The 14,903-nt window shown below is 33.4% G+C and overlaps 1 protein-coding gene across 1 annotated transcript; it reads left to right on the top strand.

Annotated features, from left to right (window-relative positions):
* The first annotated feature begins 11,605 nt into the window (after positions 1 to 11,605).
* Positions 11,606 to 14,604, top strand: LOC101895902 (inositol monophosphatase 1). The gene is made up of 4 exons (XM_005183093.4): positions 11,606 to 11,852; positions 11,984 to 12,117; positions 12,738 to 13,106; positions 13,958 to 14,604. The coding sequence occupies exons 1-4, from the start codon at positions 11,778 to 11,780 to the stop codon at positions 14,220 to 14,222; spliced, it is 843 nt and encodes a 280-aa protein (XP_005183150.1). The 5' UTR covers positions 11,606 to 11,777; the 3' UTR covers positions 14,223 to 14,604.
* Positions 14,605 to 14,903: the final 299 nt, after the last annotated feature.

The following is a 14,903-nucleotide window of genomic DNA, read 5'->3' as shown; positions in this document are numbered from 1 at the left end:
GAAACATAAAACTATATTCTTCTAAAAAAACCATATCATAATTGTTGTTGTTTTTTGGCTCACTATTATTGTTATATTTTTGTAGTAAGAGGCTTCGCATGATACAATTTTGCTTACACTGTATTTGTTATGTGTGTGTTCTTTTTATACCCTCCAACTTGGAAAGGAGGGTATATTAACTTTGTCATTCCGTTTGTAACATCCTTAAATATTCGTCTTAGACCCCATAAAGTATATATATTCATAATCAGCATAAAATTCTAAGTCGATTTAACGATGTCCGTCTGTCTGTCTGTCTGTTGAAATCACGATACAGCCCACATTATTTGACGTAAAGCTCCAAAATTTAGCAGAGCTATTTGCATTGTATCTAGGATGGTTGGTATTGAAAATGAGATATATCGGTCCACGTTCTGGTATAGTCCCCATATAACGGTACCTCCCGATATTCGGTATTTTGATGATTTATGCCACGTTTTTTCACGGATTTGTCTTAAAATTGGTATTTATAGGTCATAGCAGGTCCCTGAGCGTGTGGCAAAACATTGCATGTATGGGTCCAAAATTTGGTATAGCCCCCATATAACGGTACCTCCAGATATTCGGTAATTTGATGATTTTTGCAACATTTTTTCACGGATTTGTCTGAAAATCGGTATTTGTTGGTCATAATGGGTTCCAGCTCCGGTGGCGAAACATTGCATGTATGGGTCCATGATTTGGTATAGCCCTCATATAACGGTACCTCCCGATATTCGGTATTTTGATGGTTTTTGCCACATTTTTTACTGATTTGCCTAAAAATTGGTATTTGTGGGTCATAATGGGTCCTAGTTCGTGTGGCGAAACATTGTAATTATAGGTCCACGTTTTGGTATAGCCCCCATATAACGGGACCTCCCGATATTCGGTAATTTGATGATTTTTGCCACATTTTTTTCACGGATTTGTCTGAAATTTGGTATTTGTTGGTCATAATTGGTTCCAGCTTCGGTGGCGAAACATTGCATGCATGGGTCCATTATTTGATATAGCCCCCATATAAAGGTACCTCCCGATATTCGGTATTTTGATGGTTTTTGCCACATTTTTTCACTGATTTGTCTAAAAATTGGTATTTGTGGGCCATAATGGGTCCTAGTTCGTGTGGCGAAACATTGTAATTATAGGTCCACGTTTTGGTGTAGCCCCCATATTACGGTACCTCCCCATAATCGGCATTTTAATGGTTTTTGCCACATTTCTTCTAATGGTTATTTTACCCTAAGGTGGAGGGTATTAAAAGTTTGGCCCGGCCGAACTTAATGTTTTTTTACTTGTTTTTTTCTTAAATGTTATTCAAAGACCGAAACAGAATCAAAGCTTTACGCATTACCACAAAAGAATAACACTCATGGTCCTGACTTGGTTACAACGTGATGTGCTCTTATTCTGTTTGAGGTATCGTCGGTTCTTCAGCTCGTATTGTATTTTGTAAGTCACCATACATAAAAGCAATAATATTAATTAAAAAAAAAAAAAACAGCATGAAAAATTGTATCATTTGAAACGTCTCTTTTCGAGTTTAAAACTGTTGGTCGTTCGTTAAATAGATTATTTTTTGGTAAACTTGCACCAGTTTCTTCACAATGTATCTCATAGAATTGAAACATAAACCTTCCCATAGAAGATCTACAAATTGTCAATAATTCGGATTATTCTTGAAAAATTGTCAAAATTAGCAGCTGTCAGAAATGTAGAGTTAACGTAGTGAGCTTCGTCAATCATCTCCTGTAGATACCAGAATCTGAAGATTACCATAGCAGAACTTCTTTACATTAAAGGCTAAAACAGATGCAACATTTTGTTTGAAATCGGTGTGAAAAATACAACTTTACTATTCGTTTGGACGAGCTCCGGGTTGAGTACAATATTGTTTTGTAGCAAGGAGAGGAAAAAAAAAAAACAACACGATATTCTATATTTGATATTCGATATTCTATACTTGATATAATATTTGTGGGAGAAAGTTATTACAAGTGTCCAGTGACCCAGAGGGAATTAACGTTGCACAAAAAATTTATTTATATTTAAATGCTGGAGTGCTCTAACGATAGCCACTTGAGGTTTTGCAGCCAAATATAAAGAAATCGCACTGTCACGCTTGAATTCCATCACGAATAACTTTTTTTCTGGAAAATTCTCACCAATATGCTTTTGTACGCTTGTAAACAATATAATGAGCTGTCACTGAAATAATTTTAACAGCTGTCGAACGAGTGGCTTAGAAATAACAACAGTCTTAGTTTTTTAATCTCACTGGGTGACAATTTCGCGACGGACAATTGATTTTATTGCTCCTAAAACTCACATCTACAGCCTAACCCTGAAAACCCTGACATTTGTTGACAAAAGCCGTCCCTAAGAAAAGGTTAATTAACGGACCAACTGGCTCAAATAAGTTTAATGAAACAACTTTCACCCAAGAAATTTTTTGCCAGGAGAACTAGAAAAGTTGTGTCCTAAAGGACCCCTTCTTTGAGTTGTATTTAAAGCCTTGGTGATTCATTCGATGCCCGCTTCAAACTTCGCGCTGCGCACATAAAAATTGTCTCCAACATTAATAAAGCCTAAAAATACTCACTCAAATTCGAGTAGAGAACGAACTAGAGCAGGAGTCCTGATGCGAGTATGATAAAAAGCAATTCGAGTATACTTTATTTTTTCTAGGCCATGAGCTACGATTCATGTGGGAGTAAGTCAGCAAAAAACCAGTAAAGAAAGTCTTAAGGTCGGGCAGGGAGAATTTTATGATACCCTACACCCCTTTGCGTATTTAGTAGAGCTTCACATAACAAATAACAGTTTTTATGAGGAATTTGTGAGAATTTAATCATACCAACTATGATAATAGTTATAATAGAACAGTGTGGCTTGTTTATCCCGAACAAACATAGTAGTATTTTGTTGTTGCAAAATGGTCAGGCTTTATCCCTTTATTGTTGTTTTTATAAAACAACGTTTGTTTATTAGTGGAGAACGATGGTAATGTTTACCAGGGGGTAAGGCAGGGAATACCTAGGTTTCGGAAAGAGCCACCAATCCTCATCAGTTCCCTTGTTTTTTGTCTGGGATATTCTCCCCAGAAGTTATTTTAAAAATAACTTCTATGACAAAAAACATTTTTTACCCAAGTGACGAGATCGTAAGCTCAATAGAAGAGGAACCAAAGAATTAAATAACACTAACATTCTTTTGGAAAGTCTTCTAAATCTTACAACCGCAATTTTAATTCCAAAGGAACAAATATATGAGAGGAAAGAATCGATTTCTACTAAATTTGCCGAGGCATTTGTTCCTTTTCAATTCCGGCCTATAATATTTGGTTCACAATTAACTTGAAATCGGAAAAAGATATATATGGGAGCTATATGCAAATCTGAACCGGTCTCGATCAAATTTGAGAAAGATATTTCTGAGTCTTATTTGATATATTTCCTGGAATATCGTTTCCTGGAAAAATCGGATGAGCAATATATATTGGAGCTATAGCCGATTTTCACCGATTTTCACCTAATTTGACATACTGGTTTCTAGGCTCAATTTGGTCGTAGGTGCCCATTCCATTTGGGCTACTATTGCATGTTTGGTGCACAATAAAAGGCAAATCGGACGAAGATATTTATGGGAACTATATATCTAAATTTTGTCCAATTATCTCCAATTTCAATTCGTCCAAATGACTTGTGCAAAATTTCATCTGGATCGCACTTTGCACTTTGTTTACAAAAATACATGGACAGGCAGACATCCATAAATCGAGTCAGAGTGTGATTCTACGCAGTTCATCAAAAGGAACTATGGGTCTATCTCGTTTCCTCTTGCCTGTTACAAACAATACGCAAAGACATAAAACCCTGACCACATTGTGGTGTAGGGTATAAAAACAGTGAAAAGTAACGTAAGACTCGTATTCTTCGATCACTCCCGTTCGGAAGTTTTTTTCACTCTCGAATTAAGTTTGTATCTTATCTGAAATCGGGTTTTACGTCATCTCTATGAGTTGAGCAAGCAACTTTACAACACCACTTACCATAGGCTTGTAAGGAGTTGTCCATAACTAATAGGTAAACTGCGTCTACATTAAAGAATCAGCCAATTTTATATACCCAATGGTATGAGTTTCATAAACCTATCCAGATTTTCAATCATTTTATATCAGTAAGTTGTTCAAAGCCACTTTAAATCAACTCGTACGAGCTGCCTAGCCGCGAACCCTTCAGCAAAATTCCATCGTTGGAATCTCAGCCACATTTCGGACGAAGCAACAGTCGTTTAATATGCGAGCGTCTAGGTCCCGATGATAAGAGTATAACAAGTCTTTCAAAACTGATCTATAAAAGAGTTTTTGAAAAACATCCAAATCGTGGATTTTTAAAGAAACATATAGGCCTATAATAGTGGATTTTATAAGAAATTTTCGAGAACGATCGTGAATTTTAAAAAGAAATTTTGAAATTTGTAGATCTACAGGAGATCTATAATATTGGTATTTAAAAGGAATTTTTGAATTTTGTGGCTTAATATACATGAAGAATTTTTGAGGATCAGCTGTAGGTCACTTTTTGAGAAATATCTATAGGTTGAAGAGAACATTTTTAAGTTATTTGCAGGCTTAAAATCGAGGATTTTATAAAGATTTTCTACAAACTATTTCAATGGCAATAAATAAAGATAACGCAGTGCAATATTTGGAAACTCTAACTATTAGATTACGAATAGCGCTTGCTGGGCACTTTGTGCATGAGAGATATTGATAGCCGGGCTTTTTGAACGTGTCAAAGCTAACACGTTGACCTGAAGAATAACTACACTGTTGTCGGTGGATATTAAAACATTTTAAATCAACAATTTAACGTGTCTGCAATGTAGGTAGGTTCTATTGATTAAGGTAAGTAAAATTCACATTACATTTATATAAATTCTTTTTTTTTTTTCAAAATAAATAATTTCAACCTTGGGGATATAAATGTGCTCATTTAATACATATCGTTTTTAGTTATTTAAAAGTAAAATACTTATGACATTCCTAAAAAAATATTTAAAATAATTCATTGTTTCTCAGCAAAAAAACATATCAATTTGCAAAACAAAAAAATAGTAATAAACACATTTGGTAAAACGTTTTAACAAAACGTTCCAAAATTTTTATAGATATTTAGTAATTATAATTGGCAAGGAGAAATTAAAATGTAAGCAAAAACCTATGTTGAAGACTTCCAGCAACGAATACATATCATATAATGCTAAACAAAAGAATCGTATTTGAAAAAATGATTTGTAATTTTAAACAAATATATATAATTATTTTATTATTTATAAACTATATATAAATATTAAATATGAACAAGTATTATTATAATTTAAAGAAAAAAACGTATGTAGCATAGAAAATTTGCTAAGCACTACCAACCAACATAAACTAAATGCATACATACCTAAATATACAATCGACAAACATACTATTCAACATTTGAGGAATAATGATGACGTAAAAATGGCAAATTTTGTTGGTTTGAAAAACAAAAATAAAATAAATAAATAATAATTGTTGAAATTTGATTGAGCAACGTTTTATGAATTACACACACACACTAAAAATATTATTATATTATTACATGTATGTATATGAAAATATTGAATTCCAATATTGTTATTAATGACATGACAGCGAATGAATTGTTCATAAAAGATTGTACGTATGTAAAATAGATGAAAGGAGTTACGAAATAAATTATAAATGTGAATTAAACAAAAAGTAATAATGTGTTGTTTATTCGAGTACAGGTAGAGTGTGGCTATAAATAATCCATAAGAGCATTTATAGTACTTCTGGAACTTCAGCAAATTCTCATTGAAGGTAGCTATTAACAAGTAAAAAAAGCAGCCACCATTTGGAAGGATCTTAACCATTTCCAAAAAAAATCCGAAAAATCCCATTTAAATTAAAACCGTTATACAGGGGCTATACGAAGACGTAATTTTTTGTCATAGCTGTAGTACCCATTAGGAGCTTTAAGTACGAAATTCGAAAAAAAAAAATCTGGTGAATAATGTCGCTAAGACCATGAAAATGCTGAATATTGGGAGATAGAGTTATATGGGGGCCATACGAAAACCCATTTACGAACCAACCTATCTACTGGCAAAGTATACACGAAAGACAGACAGATAGACAGACGGACATCGCTAAGTCGGCTTAGAATTTTACGCTGATCCAGAATATACATAGTGAGATGAAAAAACGGCAACCAACTTCACTCTTCCGACAGCTGCTACAAGCGTACAAAAGCATTTTGGTGAAAATTTTCCAGAAAAAAGTTATTCGTAATGGAATTTAAGCGTAATAGTGTGATTTCTTTATATTTGGCTGGAAAACCCCAAGTGGCTTTAGTTAGAGCACTCCAGCATTTAAATCTAAATAAATCTTTTGTGTCTCGTACCATCGCTCGTTACCGTGATACTGGTAGCGTAGCCCGACGTCAAGGAAGTGGACGGAAGAAAACAGCAACATCAGCGGAAATGATTCGAAAAGTAAAGAAGATCGAAACCCGCGTCTCAGTGGCCGAAAAATGGATCTTAAGCTGAACATATCGCAATATTCCATTCGGCAAATATTGAAAAATGAATTGGGGCCATTGAAATTCCAAAAAGTGCAAGAACTTTCACCGTAAAAGAAAGAACATAGACGCTTGTCCGAAAGTGGTGAACTGCCGAAATTGGTTTTCTCCGATGAGAAAACATTCGTTGTCCAGCAGTTTTTAAACAAACAAAATGATGGTGTTTACTTGTCAAAGAGGTCAGGTGAAAATGTGCACATTCGGTTTCCCACCAGAACTCAAGCGCCGGCCATGGTGATGGTGTGGGCCGCCATAACAGCCGATGGTCTCTCTCCGCTCGTATTAATCGACCGTGGCATCAGAATAAATGCCCAATATTATTGCAAAAAATTCTGGAGGCCGTATTAAAGAAATGGGCACTCAAACATTTTACCCGCAGACCTTGGACATGCCAACAGGACTCAGCACCATCGCACTCAACACGCGCCACCCAAGAATGGTTACAAAATGAGGTTATTCGCTTAATTTCAGAGCACAATGATCATCAAAATCTCCGGATACTAATCCGTTGGACTATTGTGTCTGGATTATTTTGGAAAGTAAGGTTGGCACTAAAAAATACCAAGTGTCCGTCACCTCAAGCAAGCGCTTTGCCAGAAATGGGCCAAAATACCGCAGAGCAACATTCGGGCAGCGTGTGACGGTTTCATTGGCCATTTGAAGGCCATAATTCGTGCCAAAGGTGACCAATTCGAACAAATCTATACTTATTCTAAAATTTGATGATATTTCCGACATTTTTTGCTTCCATTCAATAAAATTAAAACAAAAGATGTAAATATTATGTCTTTTGACTTTGCTGCAGTTTTTATCTCACCCTGTATGGTGGAGGGTACAAAGATGTTGCTATATAAAACGACAATAAATTATTGCATTCACGAATAAAAAACTATTACAAAGATTTATTTAAAAGTCCAGAGGTAAAAATTTAAATAATGTATGTTATTTAACTATATCAATGTTTGTTTTTTGTTTTTGTAATAAAAAAGATACACTTACCTTACCGATCAGCGGGTTTCGCAAGTAATGTTGTTCAGCACCAATAGTTTGAGATGCACTGCTTCTAGCATTTGATATTGACAGAAACGGCTATCTCGAGTGATGGAGCATTTATATAATTTTCCACCATTAAAAATTATTTCTTAGACTATCACATTTCACACATAATAATATTTTTTTTTCAATATATTTTTCACTTTCTATTTTTTATATTTTCTTTTATATTTCTACATTTTAATAAGACCATTTATATTCATTTTCAACACTTGCTTTTTTCTCTATATTTTAATATAATAAATTTCACATTCTTTTCAAAGTTAAAAAATATTTTTTAAATAATTTAATTATTTTTATATATTTTTTAATATTCATTCATTGTCATATTTAATTTCTATAAAAAGTTTCCTGATATTTTATATTATAAATAATTATTTGTACACATTTCATTATTACAAATTATTTTATAGACGCTCAGACTTCATATATAATATATATTATTTATTTTTTTAATTAAATATTTCACTTAATTTCACTTTATCATTTTAATAATGCCATTAAAATTATTTTCCAATATTTGCATAATTTTATATATTCATTATACTTTATTACACACAGATTGATATTCTTCATAAAATATTTGATTTTCTTTCATTTTTCATTCTTTATTTACATTTATATGTTTACAAAGCAACCCACATTATACTTCCACAGGAACTTTTTACCGCGATGTAATTTACTTTTTAATTAATTTTACATTTTTTTCAATTATAATATTTATTTAATAAAGCACCTATGTGACTACATATTTTTGGCGCATTTTCTTGTGAACTATCACAACGGAAATGGTGTTGTCGTAGTTTTTAATGGTATTGAAACTTAAGACACTCATTTCTGATATTATGTTCTCTCTCTTTACTTTCTTTACCCTATTCACTGTTGCTATTTTCAGGGAAGTGGTCTTCATTATGCGTAATTTGTAATACGGAGTATTGTATTCCTGATTTATTCAGTAGCTAATAGTTTATACATTTGGATTAATTTTTTTTATTTAATTTTTTTTTATTTAGTTAAAATTTTTCACATTTTCACAAAAATATTGAATTGTCATCCCGACGCATCCGTTTATAGCAGGGCAAGGCAGAGAGCCTCAAAATTTTTTTGTGATTGTATGTGTTTTGAAATAACAAAATATATATAATATATATTACAAGTGTTTTTTGCCTCTCTTTACAGAGTGAGAAATAATTTTTTATCTTTAAATTTTCAATTTTAAATTGTCTGTTTTCAAAACAACTTCGTTGGTAAAAGATTATGAACTTATGAACTGTCACAACTGAAGTAGTGTTGTCACAGTTTTTAATGGTATTGAAACTTTAGACACTCATTTTATTTTTGATATTATGTTCCACAAGTTACTCTCTCTCTCTCTCTCTCTTTCTTTACTCTATTTACTATTGATATTTGCAATGCAGCGGTCGTCATCATTCTTAATTTGTAATACGGAGTATTGACGTTATTCCTGCTTAATCCAGTAGCTAATAGTTTATACTTTTAAAATAATTGGTTTCAATTGATGTATTCTTAAAAAGTTTTCACATTTTGAATTGTCATCCCGACGCATCTGTTTATTGTATTTTTCCCGTTTTTATTGTAATATGATTGTAATATGATTATAATTTTTACGATTTAGCAACTCTATACAATGGGCATCAAATATTCTCTGAAGCACTCTTTCTCTCCCTTTCTCATTGTATGGTTGTTTAGGAAATAAACTAGAAATAATGATATTGCACATTTATAATCTCTGATACATAAATTTTTATATTTTCCTTTCGATTTTCACTAATTTTTAACGATTTAATTCAGCACTTTTTGCGACAACCGACTTTTGGCGCATTTTAATATGAACTGTCACAACGGAAGTATTGTTGCCATATCACCTATGTGGATCATTTTGGCCTTTCTGTCTTTCTTTATTGAGATGTTGCCAAATTCGATAAATATACTAACAATTAAAACCCACTGAACACACTGTTTGCTGGCAGCACTCTGACAGAATATTCTCTGCTTTTATGTTTCTCCCTATCTCAGTCGTTGCACGGAAAGAAAATAAACTAGGAACATGATAATTTATCACCAAACATTTTCATTTGATTTATCACATATCGTTATACGTCTCTGCAATGTCTTTTTTCTATTTTACACATTAATTTGCCACTTTTGATTACTCTACCGACTTCTTTACAAAAAAGGTATGTTGGCAATACCACAACTGAGCATTCTCTGCTTTAACAATTCTTCTCTTTTTTTTATATTGGTTGTAGAAGGCGGAAATACATTCCGTTTTATTTTAATTTATCGCCAAGAAACACAGTTTATTTTATCATGCAACGAATTACAGTAATGTCGCCTCTTCTTGTGCAGCACTTATTTATCAGTTACTTTTGTATTTTCTTCATATTTCACACATTAATTTTGCACTCTCAATGACTCTCCCGACTGTTGGCGCTTTCTTTATGAACAATCAATAAAAAAGTAATGTTGCCATTAAATTGCACATTATTTTCTTATTCGGCGACATTGTATATTGGCAATACCGCAACTGAACATTCTCTGTTCTTATAATTCTCCCGTTTTCTTATTGGATGTGAGGGAAGGAAATAAATTGCGAATTTTGTTAATTTATCATGTGAAAACACAGATTATTTTATCACGCAACATATCGCAGCAATATCGGCTCTTCTTGTGTATCACTTATTTATCATTCACTTTTGTATTTTCTTTAAATTTTACACTTTTATTTTGCACTTTCAATGACTCGACCGACTGTTGGCGCTTTTATTTGTGAACTGTCAGAACGAAAGAGTTGTAGCCAAATTCATAAAAATACATTTCAATTGCACATTGATCTCTCATTGTATGTTGGCAATACCACAACTGACATTCTCTGTTCTTATAATTTCTCCCGTTTCTCATTGGATGTAAGGGGAGGAAAATCATCGCGAATTATACTAATTTATCACACAAAAATTCAGTTTATTTTATAACGCAACGAATTACGGCAATGTCGCCTATGTTTGTACTGCACTTATTTATAATTTACTTTTTCATTTTCTCTGTATTTCACACTTTAATTTTGCACCCGTAGTAACGCTACCGACTGTTGGCGCTTTTATTTATGAACTGTCACAACGGAAGTAGTGTTGCCATATTTTAGACACGAATGGGGATTATATTTGCCTTTCCTCTAATGTCCTGTTGCCAAGTCCACTAACTACATTTATGGTAAAGTGGGTAATTATGGTATTTATATCAATGTTTATGTTTGTTATATGTTTGCTTTCATCATTACACTGTACAATATACTTTCGTGTAACTCAACTGTAAAGCGTAATGAGTGTGCTTTGTCAGAAAAAAATACATTGTTCGATTCCTATTCCGACTATAACGGTAAAGAAATGGTGTTCTTTACCAAGACTTTATGCTGGACTGTTCTTATTCGCTTTCTACTCTTTGTTAAACAATGTCATGTTTGCTCCAATAATAAATAAACGTTTTATAATGTAGAATAACACAATAATGAGATTAAAATAACATTTTTTTGTTCCATATCTCAGGAAGATACATTTGTTTATCTTTATTTGGGCGTAAACCATGACAAATTTCTAATTTACTCGTTACTTCTGGGTGTTTTTAAACTTAAATAATCCACAACAAGGCAGCAGTCTATCATGTGGCAACGCTGCATTTTGCGCATGACAAAAACATCTGTGATGGCAGCCCTATAAATCCACAGCAACTTTTTCACATTCTCTATTATATGCCATTCTATACAAAAGAATTCAAAACAAAATACTTTTTTTCTCTATCAGCTGTTCTTGATTAATTCCCTTTGCCGTCTATATTTTCTATTTCACCGGCGTTGATTTTCTAAAATAAGCTTTGTAGTTAGCTTTTAATTCAATTACTACGTTCCGGTTGATGTGGTTGTTGCTGCGGTATCGGTTAGAATTAAATCTAATTTTCATAAATTAAAACATCGTGTTGGCGTTCGGAAGAACTTTACTATTGGCTTCTTACCCATCGAAGTTTCTGGTTTGCTATCGTAAATTGTCTAAAATGGCTGAGACTGCTGCTGTAGATCTTGACAAATGCTTTGAAGTGGTCAATGAATTAGTGAACAAGGCAGGAGCTGTGAGTTGAATAACAAAGTGAATGTTATCAATTGTTTACATTACTAATTAAGAAATTTGTGCACATCATTGATTTTTTGCAAAATTTTCCGGTCACCCCATTGCCGCCCACCCACACACGCATTCAATCAGATAATAGCCCGTCGCAATGAAACACGCCAAGAATTCGTATGCAAACAGGGCGATATTGATTTGGTCACCGAAACAGATAAGGAAGTGGAAAACCTGTTGATGAACGGCATCAAGGAGCAATTTCCAGATCATAAGTAAGAAACTATTTTTAATATACAGTAGAGCCCATTAAACAAATGATTCCGCAGGAAAACGTTTCTAGATGATATTGTCTGGGAAATGCATAGTTTCAAAGCCAGAAATCTCCAAAGTCACCGACTTCCTAACCAGTATATTCCTATGAAAGATCTTTAATAGAAGAACCTGCAAATGTCTATTGCCTTTTTTCAACGGAAAAGTTTCCGAAGGCTTTCTATAGGAATCCTATGAATAGTCGTCTATCTATAGAATTTTTTCTGTGTATAGTCTACCTTAAGCATGTCTTCTTTCTACAGACCACCAGTGAGTCGCCTATCTACGGAAGACTTATACAATACATTTTATCTATAAAAAAATCCTACAGAAAGCTTTTTACATAAAGAAAAAAGTTCCCATCTGTGGAATATCTTCTATTTGAAGAAACCATATGGAATGCCTTCTTTCCACCATAAGGAAGGTTTCCTAGCCTAAAGCAAATATATTCTACTTATAAGCAAGATCCTTTATAAACTGTATGGCTAAGCTGATTTTTGGAGGAATATTTCACTCTTATTACTAGGTTTTTTATTTGAATCCTTTTTTCAATTTCAACTAACAATGTCTATCCCCATTTCAGATTCATTGGCGAGGAGGAAAGCAGTGCCGAGGGAGCACCCAAAAAACTTACCGATGCACCCACTTGGATCATTGACCCCGTCGATGGTACAATGAATTTTGTACATGCCTTTCCACATTCTTGCATTTCGGTAGGTCTGGTGGTAAACAAAGTGACCGAATTGGGCATTGTATATAATCCGATGCTCCAACAACGTTTCACTGCTCGACGCGGTCAGGGAGCTTTCTATAATGGCAAGCCAATTAAAGTCAGCGGTCAAAAAGACCTAGCCAAGGCATTGATAACCAGTGAATTCGGTACAACCCGAGATCCGGAGAAAATGAAGGTGGTGAATGAGAATTTCCAGAAAATGGCCGCCAAGGCTCATGGGTGAGTAGTGGAGTTTAATTAAATGACGCCATTGGTTCGATAGATATTCTTTTGCGATCTGTAGATCTTCTCATTGAAGATCTGTAGATCTTTTCATTGAAGATCAGTAGATCTTTTCATTGAAGATCAGTAGATCTTCTCATTGAAGATCTGTAGATCATCTCATAGCAGATCAGTAGATCTTCTCATAGCAGATCTTCTTCTCATAGAAGATCTGTAGATCTTCCCATAGAAGATCTGTAGATCTTCCCATAGAAGATCTGTAGATCTTCCCATAGAAGATCTGTAGATCTTCTCATTGAAGATCTGTAGATCTTCTCATTGAAGATCTGTAGATCTTCCCATAGAAGATCTGTAGATCTTCTCATTGAAGATCTGTAGATCTTCCCATAGAAGATCTGTATATCTTCCCATAGAAGATCTGTAGATCTTCCCATAGAAGATCTGTAGATCTTCCCATAAAAGATCTGTAGATCTTCTCATTGAAGATCTGTAGATCTTCTCATTGAAGATCTGTAGATCTTCCCATAGAAGATCTGTAGATCTTCTCATTGAAGATCTGTAGATCTTCTCATTGAAGATCTGTAGATCTTCCCATAGAAGATCTGTAGATCTTCTCATAGAAAATCCGTAGGTCTTCCCTTAGATGGGATGCAGAGGTCTATATTATATATAGCTTTTCTATGAGACAATCTATTAAACTTCATTGAGGAAATCTACTTACCTTCTATAGGTAAGTATACATACAAATTCTACGAGAAAATCTACTTAGAATACTAAGGAGTATTTTTTCCCATTTTATATAAAATTAATTCCCAACTAATGTCTTCTCCTATCTATTTCCTCCTTAGGTTACGTGTATTGGGTTCTGCTGCCCTCAACATGTCCATGGTTGCTTTGGGAGCTGCCGATGCTAATTATGAATTTGGCATTCACGCTTGGGATGTATGTGCCGGCGATATTATTGTGCGGGAAGCTGGCGGTGTTGTTATTGATCCAGCTGGTGGTGAATTTGATATGATGTCAAGACGTGTTTTGGCTGCCTCATCCATGGAATTGGCTCAGGAAATTGCCAAAACTCTAACACAATTCTATCCACAGCCAAGAGATGACTAAAATGGCATTTAAAAAAAAGGATTACTAAACAGCAACAATGTACCAGTGAATTGTTACCAAAAATATGTACTTAAAAGAAAACTAACTACTTATGAAGCTCATACTATTAACTAAAATTTAACATTAAATATTTGTATGTTTGTAAAATGTTTGTAAAAAAGTATTTCTTATTTTGAAAGATATGTTTTCATTGACTGGATTCAAATAAGCATTTGTATTGATACTTTTTTGTCTTTTTTACAAAGAAATACTGCCGTACTACCCTACCGGAGTGTCTTTGGAAATAAAGCTTTCGAAATAAGATAAATTATAATTGTTAATACCATTCCAAATGTTATCTCAATAAAACAATACCTTGTTTTGCTTAAAGTATTAAAAATAATTTAATACAATTTTATTTTCCAGCTAATGGTCAACACACATGCGGCGTGATAGATTTTGTGGTTAATGAAATATTTGGAAGTAATATCAAATCATAATACAATCAAATCATAATTTTTAAAAGTTCTTCTACATGGACTAAGCAATTATGAAGATGTCGTCAAATGGTGATATTGAAATCTAATATCAATAATAGAGGTTTTTAAATTTTTAGGCAATACTTGAACACCATTAGTTTAACTATTTTTCAAGTCTAAAGCCTATAGACTTCAAGATGTGTAGTTATGGATTTTCAATAAT

This window comes from Musca domestica, unplaced genomic scaffold (genome assembly GCF_030504385.1).
Source record: "Musca domestica strain aabys unplaced genomic scaffold, Musca_domestica.polishedcontigs.V.1.1 38, whole genome shotgun sequence".
In the NCBI taxonomy this organism is placed as follows: domain Eukaryota; kingdom Metazoa; phylum Arthropoda; class Insecta; order Diptera; family Muscidae; genus Musca; species Musca domestica.
The sequence above is the reverse complement of the archived record's forward strand: the minus strand, read 5'-3'. Positions and strand labels throughout refer to the sequence as shown.